The sequence below is a fragment of the Glycine soja genome, chromosome 8, assembly GCF_004193775.1.
Source record: "Glycine soja cultivar W05 chromosome 8, ASM419377v2, whole genome shotgun sequence".
Taxonomy (NCBI): Eukaryota; Viridiplantae; Streptophyta; class Magnoliopsida; order Fabales; family Fabaceae; genus Glycine; species Glycine soja.
This window is the reverse complement of record NC_041009.1, coordinates 40,369,822-40,385,641: the sequence shown is the minus strand read 5'-3', so window position 1 is coordinate 40,385,641 and position 15,820 is coordinate 40,369,822. Positions and strand designations below refer to the sequence as shown.

At 29.3% G+C, this 15,820-nt stretch overlaps 1 protein-coding gene across 2 annotated transcripts; it reads right to left on the bottom strand.

The window, feature by feature from the left end:
• Window positions 1-4,659: 4,659 nt before the first annotated feature.
• LOC114423174 (potassium transporter 6-like) lies at window positions 4,660-11,481 on the bottom strand. 2 transcript variants are annotated; one of them, XM_028389813.1, is made up of 8 exons: window positions 11,139-11,481; window positions 10,628-11,028; window positions 10,391-10,473; window positions 8,339-8,599; window positions 8,198-8,250; window positions 6,747-6,870; window positions 6,305-6,559; window positions 4,660-5,915 (listed from the first exon to the last, which is right to left on the bottom strand). In XM_028389813.1, exons 1-8 carry the CDS (start codon window positions 11,175-11,177, stop codon window positions 4,840-4,842), a joined length of 2,292 nt encoding a protein of 763 aa, XP_028245614.1. In that variant the 5' UTR covers window positions 11,178-11,481; the 3' UTR covers window positions 4,660-4,839. The 2 variants fall into 2 exon arrangements, with proteins under 2 accessions (XP_028245614.1, XP_028245613.1); XM_028389812.1 differs by having other exon boundaries at window positions 10,391-10,444; window positions 10,536-11,028; window positions 11,139-11,480.
• Window positions 11,482-15,820: the final 4,339 nt, after the last annotated feature.

The following is a 15,820-nucleotide window of genomic DNA, read 5'->3' as shown; positions in this document are numbered from 1 at the left end:
TGAAGGTAATCCTGATTAAGGCATAGTCAAATATTAAATGTAGGTATTTTTTTTTTTGAAAATTCAAATTTTAGTTTATCAAGATATAGGAAATTAATATCTTTCAATAGAACTAATTTTTGTTAGTTAATATTGATATATCTTCTAAGGGGAATTCAAACATAATTAAATTTGTCATGTTGTAGAAGATTAATTTCTTTTACTAGATACAACCCTCGTTACTGTTAGATACAACCCTAAATTTCTTATAAAATAAAATTATATAAGTTTGTTGTGTAAATAATTGATCTCTTATGATTGTTGTACCAAAAAAAGATCTCTTATATATATATGATTATATTCGTTGTTGAGATTTTTTTATTAGTAGAAGAAATTTAAAACACACATAAGTGATTCCATTGACTTGAGAATACGAAGCGGAACAAAATTCAGTACATTCAATCAACATACGTTAACATCTATATGGCAAATGAATGGATTTTAATTTTCTTCTTCATTGAAAAAACATTTAAAAAAAAAAGAATCGGATTCTGAGTGGCAGTCATAGTTTACACTTAAATAATCATTCTGCATGTGAAGGGAAGGAAAATAACTTTGTTTTATTTTTGTTTTTGTGAATAATTTAAAGACGATCACATTGAAATAGCTTTCCCATGCACCAATGAGAATTAATTTGTGATATAAAGTGAGTGTATTTTCAAGTACATGTCTAAGTTCATATCATAATTCGAATAAGTCAAATACTAACAAGTCTCTTTAAAACAAGACCTAAGAAAATAAAAAACAAAAAAATATTTATTATATTTAACATATAAAATTATTTAATATTTAATTTTAAAATAATTTAAAAAGGTTTAGTATAATATACTAAATGTTTCTTAATTAATATTTTTAAAACACATTAGCATGCAAGACCTCAGAATAATTTTTAAGAAAATATTTTAGAGAAGAAAACAAGTCTCATAATTAAATTGCATGTATAATAATAATAATAATTAATGTATACTAATGATAAAGGAAATATATTTTAATTTAATTGCTTTCAAAATCATTCATCACTCTCTTTAAAATTGCACTAGCAATCCTATTACTCTCACTAAATATCAGTTTCTTTCCTTTTAATAGATAAATAATTGTGTTTTTATATTATTAAAAAACATTTAATATATTAGAATTACCTTAACTATTATATATAGACTAAAATCTCCCTATTTTGTCACATATGTATTTTAGTCCCTCTATTTTTAATTAAAACATTTCATCTCCTAATTTTAAAATTTTCACAATTTTAGTCTCTCATTTTTTTAATTAAGACATTTTGTCTCCTATTTTTAAAAAATCCATAATTTTAGTCCTTGTGATCAATTACAAATGTTGATCTAGGGTTGCAATTGCGCATACGACCAATGGCTGGTGACTGTCACTCACTTGAAGTTACGTTTCTTCTTATTATGGTTGCAACTATGATGCTCTCTTCTGTCCACTTCACCACTTTGAAACCCTAGATTCTATTCTATTTATTTATTTATAAAAGAAACATATACTTGTTTTAAGACGATTTTTTCAAAATCATCTTAGAATGGTAATTTTTAAGACGGTTTTTGCAAAATCGTCTTAGAATAATTGTATTTATTTATAAAAATATTACCATGTTTCTTTTTAAGACGATTTTCTATCAACCAACTTAAAATCAACGTTGTAAAATTAACTTTTTCTAATAGTGCCTATGTACTTTGTAAATATTAATTGACGGTGTCTATTTATTATCCACATGATAAATATTTTTTAAAAATTATTTAATTGTTAAGAAACTTAATTTATTAAAAAAAATTTAAAAAAATGCATAGTTAAATCTGAAATTGACAAAAGAAATTAAAATGACAGATTTTTTTAAATAAGTGAAGAAAAAGACTTCGTTTAATTAATGAAACTAATGTTATTTGTTAAAAAAGATTAATAAAATTCAATAAGAATTTGTCAAATTTAAAGTATATCTAGATGTTTTTTTATAAGGCTTAAGAATAGTAGTTAAATAAAAAATTAAAGTAAGTAAAAATTATACCGATCCAATGGTCATTAGTAATGGCTGCTTATTCCAATAACAATTTTTTGCAAAAATAATGTCATATATATAGCATATTTCTTAAATAAAAAATTGCATGCTAAAATGCGTAATTAATTCAAACCATCTGTAAATTTCTAATATGTGGTGAAGGAAGGATAGGATGGGAATTCACGGAATGTTCCTCATGTGAAGAACTTGATGCCAATGTGCCGCATCGTGCTGTATGCTGAATGCAGTTTTTTCCCCCTACTTTTTATTAATATAAAAAATGTTAATGACGAAAACCTTTTTATATTCAGTCAAAAGTAGTGAAGATCCATATACATCTGCCGGCCCAGTCACATTCTGATCATTATACCATCTGTCAATTAAATTAATTATTTTTGTTTTTATATGTGTAAATTACAGATAAATTTGTTATCAAAAATTAAAAATTTTAATTTTAATTTTTAAAAGTGAAAAAAATACAATAAATTTATTTATTCTTTAACTTCTTTTACCTTTAATAAAAAAATTTATGTGACATATCTAAAGATAAAATTATTTACATTCTACATAGGATGAAAATAATTATTTATTTAAAATATAATTTAATTTTTATTTTTATTTTCTTTTATAATAATTACAATCATACTATTACAATAAATTCTTAAAAAAATAAAAAAAAATCATAAGTTATAACTAGACAAACTTAAAGTTTTATAGTATGAAGTTGAACTATTTAGTAAATGCATGATTGGATTATCGTTTAAAAAATTCCGATCTATTTTACTAAAAGTATCTTTCTTGTTACTTCTACGATAGCATTGGAATTTATCTTAATGCAATTCCAATTACAATACAAACACTAAAAAAAAAATTACAATACAAACATGCCTTAAATATATAGATCCCAAATCTAACTTATTTACTTGATATAAATATTTTTTTTGACAGAGATATAAATACTTTTTATTCTTTACGAGTTTCCGTCCAGCGGTTGGTAAAGTTAAGCATATAGACTTTGACCCATAGGTTGACTCACAAGGGCTTGCAAATTTGGGCTTAAGCCTAACATTAAGTCACTCATTTTATTTCAGCTTACGAGTTTATGGCCAACCATAACTTGGAAAAAGTAAAAATAGTTTTTTTTTTAATTTTAAAAAACTAATTTTGAATATTTTTATATATTTAAATTAAAAATAAATGATAAAAAAACAACACATATAAACACGATCCTATATCGAATTATTATGTACCCGTATAAATAATTTTATAAACCTATTTCTAAATATATAAAATAGCAGTAAAGCTTTTTTTAAATAATTTTGTAAACCTATTTCTAAATAAGCTAATTCCTAATAGGCCTCAACTTATATGTAACCCAATGGTTTTAAGTCTTTATATAACAATAAGATTTTTTTTTAAATAAATAAAATTTGTTAATATATAACACTTTTGATATTTATTAATATATATCTATTCTAAGGATGTTCATGGATACAGGTCACCCGCAAATTAATCTAAACTAATCTGAATTGTTTGGGTCAGGTGATTTATGTATTTGGGTCAAAACCAAATAGAATAAAATCAAATAAAATTGTTCATGTACGGGTTGAGTCACAGTTTAGATTTATAGATCCGATCAAAACCGAACCGAACCGATCAAATGTTTTAGAGTTATTTGGTCTGACTTTAAATAGTGTTGATATTGAGAGTTTAAGTGTTGGAATGACAAGTGTTGAAACTTCTTATGGTATTACTTTCAAGTACATTGTTATTTGTTTCACTTTTTTTCATATTTTTTTTTTGTCATGTTTATAATATTAATGGATCATAGTTTGTTTATTTGCTTCAGCAAATCCGATTGCAACAAATCTGATTGTAGCAAATTTGGTTGCAACAAAGTTTATTGCAAGAAATTAGTTTGTAGAAAATAGTTGTGATTTAGACTATTATAGTAAATCTTGTTGAATAATATTATTTTCATTTGTATTAGTTGATTTTATAATATTATGTTGATGGTATTAAATGAATCAATTTTACTAGTTTCAGACATTTAGTAATATTGTGTTAATTGTATTGAATATTTGGATGAATCATGATATAAAATAATAGTTCTAAGAAAAAAAAATCAAATTTAAATGGGTAACATATTGGCCTGAACTGAACCAAACTGTTCATGAATGAGTTGGGTTGGATTTCAAAAAACAAATTGTAAAAATCGAACTGAACCAAATCGATCAAATTTGATTGGGTTAAATCTTGAATCTGAACCGGCCTACGAACACCCCTAATCTACTCAAGAAAGAAATACATTAGTAAATTACACGTTAAGTGTATTTCAAGATAGTCATAATTGTAATTTAATTTATTATTGTACTCATAAATAAACCAACATATGTTAGCAAATTTTAATTAGTAATAATAATAATAATAAATTGGTTAGCCTATTGGACAATAATTGTTTTTAATTGTAAAAAAGTTTGACTTTTCAATTAAGTATTTTTTAAAAATCTTAGTTTGACTTATTTTGTAAATTGGTTTTATGAGAAGTTATAAGCTCCTGGCTCACTACCTAATTTATTTTTGTTCCTAATGTTCATGATGAAAATGAAGAAGAAATGTGCAAATGATCTAGTATAACGAAAACGAGCAAATGACAAGATTTCTACACTACCAATTACTTACCCTACATCCACTTGGTAAGTGGTGATGGCTCTTTGGGTTTGACTATGCATACAAGATGATAACATGTACATGATGATTACTTACTCTACATTGTTTAACCAAAATTAAACTTGGTACATCATCCCAACCTCCAAAGAGGATGCATGAGGAGCACTAAGTTCATAGGAGGGCTCTCTACTATTCTTCCTTAAGAATTCATACCCTAAATTAATGACCAACTTCTTCAGCATGCTGGACCCTGGTTTGGCTCTCATGTAGGACTGTCCTATAATGTAGGCCACTCCAATTTCCCTGGCTTCCATTAATTCCTTCAACTCCTCCATTGCACCGGTGTCAATCTTAGGACTCTCAGGCACAACAAACCTAACCTTTTTCTTTGGTTTAATAATTTTATGTGACTCTGATGATGTCTCAGCTAAGTCCACATGATCAACCTCATGAGCATAATTATTATTCTCACTAACCAAAATGGTGTGGTGGATAGTACAAGAACATGTTCCAACAACTGTCATTTTGCCACCTCCCTTTTCAGGCTCATCATTTGAATTTGAAGAGTTCTTATTGCATCCACTTCCTGCTTGAATGAACTTTGCTATGCTGCATACAAGGTCTTTCTCAAACTCATCATCATCTTTGTGGACATCATGGTATCCATACCTCACTATGCACCTATAGACTCTGAATTCTCTTGGACCGACGCGACCAACTAGGAACCTTTCCTCAGGTCTAACATGTGGAACTGGAACATGCTTGATGCATAGGAAGACCAGGACTTGGTGGAATGCTGGTAGGTTGGTCACAAAGTGGGAGAAAATAGCAGGGATTCCAGACACTAGCTCAGTATGCACAAGGCCAATTCCTCGTACTCTTGCAAAGCCTAAAGTATGGCCAAGGCTGAGTAACCAGCTGAGTGAAACCTTGTTTTGGACATCAAATTCATACTTCTTGAGAGTGCCGTAGTGCCACACACACATGACTGACAAAAACACAAATGCCAAAGCAACCGGCACCCACGCTCCTTCCAAGAACTTCATCACAGAAGCTGAGAAGAACAGAGCCTCAATGGTGCCAAAGAAGAGAACAAACCCAATTGCAAGCATAACATTCTTGTGCCAGCAGATTACAATAACAAGTGACATCAAACATGAGGTCACCAGCATCACTGAGACTACTGCCAAACCTGTTGTCATAAGAAAGCATATGCTAAGACCACTATGCTGCTCTCTCCTTAGTTGAGATCCAACTCAAATAATGATAAAGAGATACTAATTAGTGATTACATATTCCGGAAAAGAGAAATGCTAGCAACATAATCTCTAACACACTGGTTCGAACATACTGTTTATTATTAGCTAAAATTTATTGGAAATTAAAAAAAAATTGTCGGTCTTGCTTCTTATTTAATGAGCCTCACTCTCATTTGTGTAGTTTCCAATCATAGAGTATGTTAGAAGCAGTGTGTTACAGAGTGTGTTGTTATTACTCTTCCAGAAAATATCATGCCATCCTCTAAATTAAGGTGGTTCCTTTTAGTATTGTTTCATTATTTGATGTAACAAGTGATCATACCTGATGCATTGCCCATAAGCTTTGTGTCTCTGAAGCCAATAGTTACAGCCAAACACAAGAGCATCAACAACCAGTTGATCTCAGGTATATATACTTGTCCATGAACTTTGGATGAAGTGTGAACTACTTTCACTCTAGGGAAGCAACTTAATGCAGAGCATTGCCTGATGATTGAGAAAGTTCCAGTGATGATGGATTGGCTTCCCACAACTGCAGCAAGTATTGCTATCACCAGAACAGGCCATCTCAACTTCTCTGGAAGACAAAACAGTCAGTTTTTTCAATTATTGGAGAACTTGTCCATCATTTTTTCATCTACCCCTTCTTAGAAAGAAATTTTTTTTTTTATCAGCAAATGTTAATTATTAATTGTTAGTTAGTAAATCAAACCCACAATCTTTTCCACCCTCCCTTCTCAGAAAGAACAAATTAAACTACCTACCTGGTACAGATACATAAAAGCCAAAGTGGTACTCTTGCTCAACATCATGATGTCTAGAAAAATACGCAGCTTGCCCCATATACGCTAGGATTAATGATGGATAAACCAAAGACGTGAAAGCAATCTGCAGAAATTTGAAACATTTATCAGATAAAATGCAAAATATGTATCTTCAAAGTCTATTTAATTAAAGAACTAGACAAATCAAAATACTAATGTTGAATCGTGTTTTCTTTTTCCCAGAAGCCATCAAATTATTGGCAAATACCAAGCAATGAGACGTATAAAAACGTCTATCATAAAAGAGTTTTGAAATTGAATGTGGGGAATGGAATAAAGTTCAGGTGGAACCAGCAAAATAAATGAAGGAAATATTTGAGGAATAAAGTAGAAAAGTAAGATAGGGACAAGAAGAAAAATGATGCAGACTAGAGAACAAGGACACACCGGTAGATTTTGCTTAACTTCTAGACCTAGATTCTTAGCTAAAAAGACATTCACATAAATTCACCAACATCTAATGCCTATAAAATTAGTTATGTCAATGTACAACAGTTTGAAATACTCAGAAAATATTAGATAGCCAAAGTTAATTTAAAAGAGTAGGACATAAAATAATGGGTCTAGAGTATAGGTAAATTATGGCTGAAGTCCAGCAATTAATTTCTGGCTATAATACAAAAATTTAGTAGTAATAAGTAAATAGCATGCAAAGAGTATGCTTTAAATCAACTCCAAAATAATTTGAAATTTAATTAATCAACTCATTGAATTTGGTTTATGAATCAAATGAGTTGAACTTGAGTGACATATAGTTTGACCTCTTTAGACCATGAATCAACTTTTTATACAAATGATCTCGGTATATATTGATTGGATTTTCTGTTATCTTATATATGTAGTGTGGGATAGTTTTTATCTATGCAGACTTTGATTATAATTATATTTTTTTTGTCATACCTTGTGGCCCCATAAAAAGTTAATAGCATAAATTTATTTTTTCCTTTTAAAAGAAAATTAAACAATCATTTTATCTAAAATTTACTAATAAATTGAAAATTTGAGCTAATGAGTTGAACTGAACTACTCGCAGACATAAATCGAGCTTAAAAAAAAATTATTGTTGAACTTGAATCAAACTTCGAATTGAACTAAATATTAAGCCGACTGGAAGGGAACCAAGCTTGGCAAAAAGAAGATAGAAAGACATACTGTACATTGATCATGTATCTATCAAAGTTAAGGAACGTGGGTGACACAGTTGCTAGCATTCATATATCATGTCAAAACAACAGTTAAGACTAGCTACAATTTTTGGAGTGACCCAACTGGAGTTAAATTTCAACATGTCATCAAGCTTTAAATCAATTCATGGTATATTACTGTTTCTATAGTGAGGTAGATCAACCACCTACCCTATATCAACAGAAACCAAGTTTAAAATAGCATACCTTGAGTGATAGCTGGGAAAAGTGTCCAAGACCAGCAAACATGGCTTCTGATCCTGTAAAATTGAAAGAATGCATTAGAAAACAGGAAAGTTGGCATAAAATTTAAGTTTATCAATCACCAAGTAAACAAATTAAATGAACCTGTTATGCACAGCAAAATTCCACAAAGGGCCATCCAACCTCCTCTCCTAGTCTTCTTCAAAAATTGGAAAACATAATATGGAGAGAGTGCTTGGTACACATGAGGGTTCCAGTAAAAGATATTATATATACCAATGGCACTGATGCAGAAGAGCCATATACAAACTATGGGAGCAAACAAGAACCCAACCCTGTGTGTGCCATAACGTTGAAGAGCAAACAAGCCTATTAATATGATGCATGCACCTGGAACTTCTACATCTGTCATGTTTTACAAGTGCTATTAGCGAGTCTGTTCCATATAGGAGAGTGGTATCAAAATTCCAAATGCAAAGAAAAGCACAACTAGATATACAGTGAGCAAACATAAATCAAGTCAATTCACATTTCACAAGCTTAATTTTTTTTTTGGTTTGAGATCACAGTTATCCTCCAATGGAAACAATTCACATTTTAGAATTTTAAGAGTTATAAGGTTGGTTGGTGGTAAAAGGAGGAGAGAGGGAACGAAAAGTTGCGGGTTCAATTCTCCACTAACAAAAAATAATAATTAACATTTGCCAATATAAAAAATCATTTCACAAGCTTAATATTTTTTGGTTTGATATTACAAGTATTTTTTAATGGACGCAATCTTGCTCAAGCATGATAGAATCACTAAAGGTAACAAACAAAATTGTCATTTCAAGTATTTAATACAGTTACATACAAAATCATTTATTAAGCTTGAGCGACTCCATACCAGTTAATCCATAGTGCTAAGTGGTACTTCACAAGCTTATAGTGGAGTAGCAACTTTTATATTTCTTAATTTCTTTTATTCTCTTACGAACTTATCCTTTCCCACAAGATCTTTACACAAACCGGTTTTCAAACAGAACATAAAATTTGTGATGGACATGCGAGTCCACTTTAGTCTGGTGGTAGTCCTAATTCCCAAGGTGGGAAGCAATAGCAATGTGACAAAAGCAATTTCCTTTGGCAGATAAAATACATAGATGCTGAATCAACTAATCACTAAAAAAGAGCCGTGTCGGTGTATATGCTTAAATCTAGCCATATCTACAACAATATCAGACAATCAATCTCTCCAACTCTCACATCAACTGAAATTGTTCCTGAGTTTAGTACCAATATAGCTTGATATTCTAACAGTATTAGAGTGATAATGCAGAAAAGGTGAAGATCCCCATAGATCTTTGTCAATATGAGAATTTTTCCCCCCACATAATTTAATTTTCAATGAATGTCTGAAATTAATCACTAAAAATCAAAGCAGTTCTCCCTCTCCCTCCTACCTACCTCCGAGAAATTTAGTTTAAATAAAACTATAAACTCACCAAGTTCTAATATTGGAGGATTGCCAGTAAGGAAAACCCAATCTAATAAGCTTTTGCCTTAAAACAGGAATAACCTATAGACAATGATTCACTTCAGTTTCTTCTGACACCATAAAAATTTCACTAGTCAAAGTCTAGAAGAAAACAAATAATTTGCATTAAGCTTCATTCTTGCAACAGCAACCAAGCTACATCTCAGGCTATGTCAGAAATGATCTATACCGGTATCAAAATTCACAAAGTCACCATGAATAACTTAGAAGTTAAAATCATCATTGAATGATCCAACCAATTATCAAACTCCTTGTTAACTTGCATGCTAAATGCATTGTAAAAGGGTTCAATACAAGCATGCAGGCCAGATTACATGAGGTCCTTTTATGTGATTATCCATCTGATTTTTACTTTCAAGGTACAAAAAAAGGTCACCTTCAAAGAGCACAGACATATCCTTTTATAACTTTGATTGCAAACCTTCCAAACTTGAGTATTAAGTAACACCAGCAAGCAGAGAAAATGAGAAAATAAACACCAAGAAGATACAATCACTAATAAATAATTGGAAAGGAAAAAATTTTGTAATCAAAATAAACCTCCTTTTGACCACTAAACAAGAAAAATTAAGCAATGGTGACCCATCTCCAAGTCCTCAATGAACAAAAACATGCCATGACCATTGATCAAACACAAAAAGTCTTGATGATGAACTTACATCTGTGATGCTCCTTGGACATTGAAAGCTCAAGGCCAGACACAGCTGAGAAAACTGCATTCAAATCAAACAAGGCTTGTAACCTACAGACACCAAAAGTGCATATTTCAAATCAAAAAAAGAAAAGAAAACTTTTCATAATCACCAGAAATAGCAGGTTTAAGGACTCCAACACCAATCACCATGCAAGTCCCTAACAAAGCAAGAACCAGCAAAATCCTCTGCAAGACCTTGTACCTCTCCAACAAGGACCTGAGCCTGAAGGCAAGGCTTCTCTCTGGTGCCACGCCGCAGTCGTTCCTCCTGTACTCCGAGAGCTCCTCATCTGCCAATTGACAATTAGGCAACAAGCCAACCCTGGCATGGCGGCACAGCAAAGAGTACAGTGCGAACGTGCCACCTTCGCCATTGTCATCAGCTTTCAGCACTATGAACACATACTTAACCAAAGGCACCAATGTGAGAGTCCAGAAAACCAAAGACAAAACACCATAAATCTCCTCATTGGTCTCTGAGTGACCAATGTCTTCAGCAAATGTGTTTCTGTACACGTAAAGTGGTGAAGTGCTAATCTCTCCATACACTACTCCAAGACTCTGATATGCCAGAGTTAGCACCGTTTTCCATGATTCTTTCCTCTACAAAAAACACCAACATTCTGGTTCAAATCAACAACAACAACAATAACAAAAAAAAAGGAAAATACTAAAAGAAAAACATTGCACATTTTTTAGCATGCCCAAATCACCTTATCAGAGTTTTGAACAATTGCACGTTCCAGATCCATGACATGTGCTATTAGAAATCTAAAAGAACCATTTTTAAGCTATCAAACTGAAAACCAAAGGCTTTGGACAATACCCTTTTGCTGCAAAAGCTCTTTCCCAAGTTAGGAACTAGCAGATAGGAAAAAAAACACAAGGACATATAAAGGAATTAATATATGTTCATAAGTGTGACACCTTGACAGAATAATTCTTAAAAATAAAATAAAGCTGTCTCTATTTTATACTACTTAATTCAACTTTTCAGATCCATGATGGAGTTTTTGAACACATTCAAGGATTCAAGGAGGTCCCAGTTGTGCATGTGTTTTAAGAATTAGGAAGATACACACGAAACATCGTGCTGATTATTTTAATGAGTGAAAAAAAGTTACTTTCTAATAAGCATAGGAGCAATCCTATACAGAAGTTTAATTGCCATCAATGGCGACAAGTAGGCCTTAGTAGGGAACAAAGTCACAAATTAATTAGAGGCTGAACTTGGAATCAAAATTAATTGTGAGACATAGATAGAAATAAATATTCGAAGAAAAAAATAAATAATGCTAGCTGTATATTTGCATGCCACACATTTCTCACGTGTAACGGTATTTGACAGAATTGTACGGTGTAATGTTTTTTTTTTTTGGGAAAACATTATTTTTTTTTCTTGATTCGATCCTCTTCAAGTTGAATAGTCAGGATAGGACTATCATACATAATAAAATTATCCCTTTTACCCTTTACTAGTATTTAATGGAAGTAGATATCAAAAACTTAAACTCACTAATTAAACTGAAGGTAAATACTAAATAACCACTTTTGTCTCTCAATGTGTAATTCGCTGATAAATGTGTCCCTGAAAAATAAAAATACAAAATTTAGTCCTCAAAATGTAAAAAGTGCGATAGATATGTTCTGCCGTTAACTTCCTTCCGTTACCATTGGTAAAATAGTCTACGTGGCATGAAGAGACAAATTTGTCGTTGAAATGATTGTCAACATGGATTGCCAGTATAGGGGCATATTTATCATAATATTTTTTTGACTTTTCATCTTCCCACTCCGCTGACAAATGGGTCCCTGAAAGATGAAAATGCAAAATTTAATCCCTGAAAGTATGAAAGTATAAAAAGTGCGACAAATATATCCGGACGTTAATGATAGATTGTGACTAATTATTATTATTATTATTATTATTATTATTATTATTATTATTATTATTATTATGTGTTTATAATTTATTACTCCTATTTGTTTAGTACTTATATGATATATTTTTTAAATTTTCTTTTAATATATATATTTTTATTATTTTGATTTCCTTATCAAACCTTAATCTTTGCTGTTAAAAAAAACTTTATCTTATATCTCATATTTAGATTAAAAATAATATGTCAAGAATTTTGAGTAGAAAAAATACAACCGGCCACAGAATCAAATTTATTTATTTTAAAAAGAGAATTTAATCAACTTTTTTTTTTAAAAAAAAAAAACAAATCTCACAAAATTTAAACTAGATAAAACTAAAGTGAAATTATAAATCTTTTTCCTTAATCAATAATATATATATATATATATATATATATATATATATATATAAGGCTTTTTCTTGAAATATTTTATTTCTTCAATTAATTATTAATCTTTATTACGTACTTTGTCATAGTATGTCAAATGAAATGTAAGGTCGCTATAACCCCTAAATCAGCGAGAGATACAACTCTACGTTCCAAAGGCAAAGAATAAACATATGTATTAGTTTTTTTGTTTTGTTTTAGAGTTAACCTCTGTATTAGTTTAAACATTATTATATTTTTTTTATTTAAGTTTATTTGGATTCTTTATTTGTTAATAACTGTTTTCATTTCATCCATATTATGTATAATAAGTGTTGTCTCGAATGGAAGCACATAAGATTTATCCAAGGGATTCTTTCATATTTGAGGTCTATATATATATATATATATATATATATATATATATATATATATATATATATATATATTAAAAAAAAGACTTATAATTTCACTTTAGCTTTATCTAGTTTAAATTTTGTGAGATTTGTTTTTTTATATAAAAATAGTTGATTAAATTATCTTTTTAAAATAAATAAATAAATAAATTTGATCTTGTGGCCAGTTGTGTTTTTTTTACTCAAAATTCTTGACATATTATTTTCAATCTAAATATGAGGTATAAGATAAAGTTTTTTTTAACAGCAAAGATTAAAGTTTGAGAAGAAAATCAATATAATAAAAATATATATATTAAAATAAAATTAAAAAAGTATATTACATAAATATTAAACGAATAAGAGGAGTAAATTATAAACAAATAATAATAATAATAATAGTAATAATAATAATAATAATAATAATAATAATAATTATAATTATAATTATAATTAGTCACAATCTATTATTAACGTCCTTATATATTTGTCGTACTTTTTATACTTTCAGGGACTAAATTTTATATTTTCATCCTTAAGTTATTTGTTAGCGCGGTGAGAAGACAAAAAGTCAAAAAAATATTATAATAAATATGCCCCTATGCTGACAATCCATGTTAGCAGTCATTTCAGCGACAAATTTGTTCTCCATGTCACGTAAGCTATTTTATTAACGGTAACGGAGGAAGTTAGATGGACTAAATTTTATATTTTCATTTTTCAGGGACGCATTTGTCAATAAATTACACATTAAGAGATAAAAATGACTATTTACCCTTAAACTAAAAAAAAAGACTTATAATTTGAGTTCGAAGTTTTTGTCTCGCAGTTAAACCAAGAATAATTCAAGAAACTATTTTAATAATATTTTTATAAAATAGCAACAAATGTAACTTCAATTGAGATGTATGTTCTAAAAATTATACGTTCATTTGTACGGGAGACATTATGACTATTATATATTTTGGTCCTTTTATTTTCTTGTAGAGAGATACTGAAACCTTCGGTGAGAGAAAGTGATAGATACAGACCAAACTACATACAGTGTAACAAGACAGAAAGAAAGAAAGAGAGAAAGAGAAAGAAATTTTTTAAATTATGTGGCTAAGTGGGTGCCTGGTGGGAGCTTTTGCTGCCTTGCTTGCTTGCTTGTGCAGCTTTCGCCTTTGGGCTTGGAAAATTAGTATTGCACAAATTCCTTAATTTTTTTATATTATTAATTGAAATGATTTAATAATTAATTAAGTATATTTTTTTATAGATAGGAATCAAAGATAATATCAAATGATTTTTCATTTATGATACTCGATCAACTGAGTTAAATCTATTTGATATTAATTAAGTGTATGAAATTATTAATGTGTTCTGTTTAATTTCCTATACTGCTAGTATAATTAAAAGTAATCATAAATATGTATTTTAAAATAAAGTTACTAATTTTGTTGCATATGATATTTTATATCTTTTTTTGATTGAAAAGTTTTAGGTGAGTTGAGTCTTAGTGGCTTACTTAAATTAGGATAGATACTTATAAATTATTCACGAGAAGATCCTTATATTTATGATTAAAATTAAATTCAAATTTTTGTGAGATATGAGTTTATTTTTTACCAACTTAATTAACCTTTATAAATAACTATCCTCACCTGAATTGGTATAAATTTGTTTCATTTTAACTACTAATTTAAAATTTGTTTTGAATATACAGTTACCTTAAATGTCTTAGAAAGAAGTTTGTCACCTATATCTAAGTGTATTTTAATTATATTTATTATAATTAGTAATATATTGACAAATGTAAATACATAAGTCATATGATAATTAACGTATTTTACTGGTTAATAATTAATTTATCGTCAATTATGATAATCATAATCAAAAATATAACTGAAAATAAATTTGTAAATTCCTAGATGGTATTATAAAAAGATTGTTCTATAGTGTTTATAAAAATTAGATGGACCAACCAACAGACACATGGATTCAAGGGCAATGCTAGGTGCACCAGGCATATTGCTTGTACACCCAACATTAAAATAAAATTTCCAAAATGCCCTTTACTGTTTTCTGGTTGCTTTTAATTAAATTTTTTTACGGTAGTCCACTCATTCGTTCCTTGTCTCTGTTTCTTCTGTTTTTTCATTGTCGTGAGAGGTGTATTGTGCCGCTTCTGTCTAGGTAAAAGTTTTATGGAGGTATGTTGGTGGTGATTGTGGCGGTGGTTGATTTGGTTGATAACGGAGGTACTTCAATGGTTGGTTACGTTGACATTCTACATTTTTTGCGTAAAATATGGATTAAAGAATCCCTAAGTTATATAAAAATTACGGATTGATTAATCCGTAAGTTTTATTATAACTTACGGATTAGTTAATCTGTATGAGTTACATGGATTACGTAATTTGTATAACTCATACGGATTAACTTATACGGATTACCTAAGTCGTATAAGTCATAAGGATTAGTTAATCCGTATGAATTATACAGATTTTTAATTTTTTTAAATTAAAAGAAATATTAATTTTTTAATTTTTTAAAATTATAAATATGTTCGTATGATTGCTAAAAAAATTAAATTAATGTGTATAAAAAATTTATTTGTTTATTTTTTTATTTGAAATGTAATTTGTATTATTGTTTTAAATATTTTTAAATAAGTGTAGATTGATAATTAATTTGTAATTATTTATTTTTATATTTTGGAAATGATAT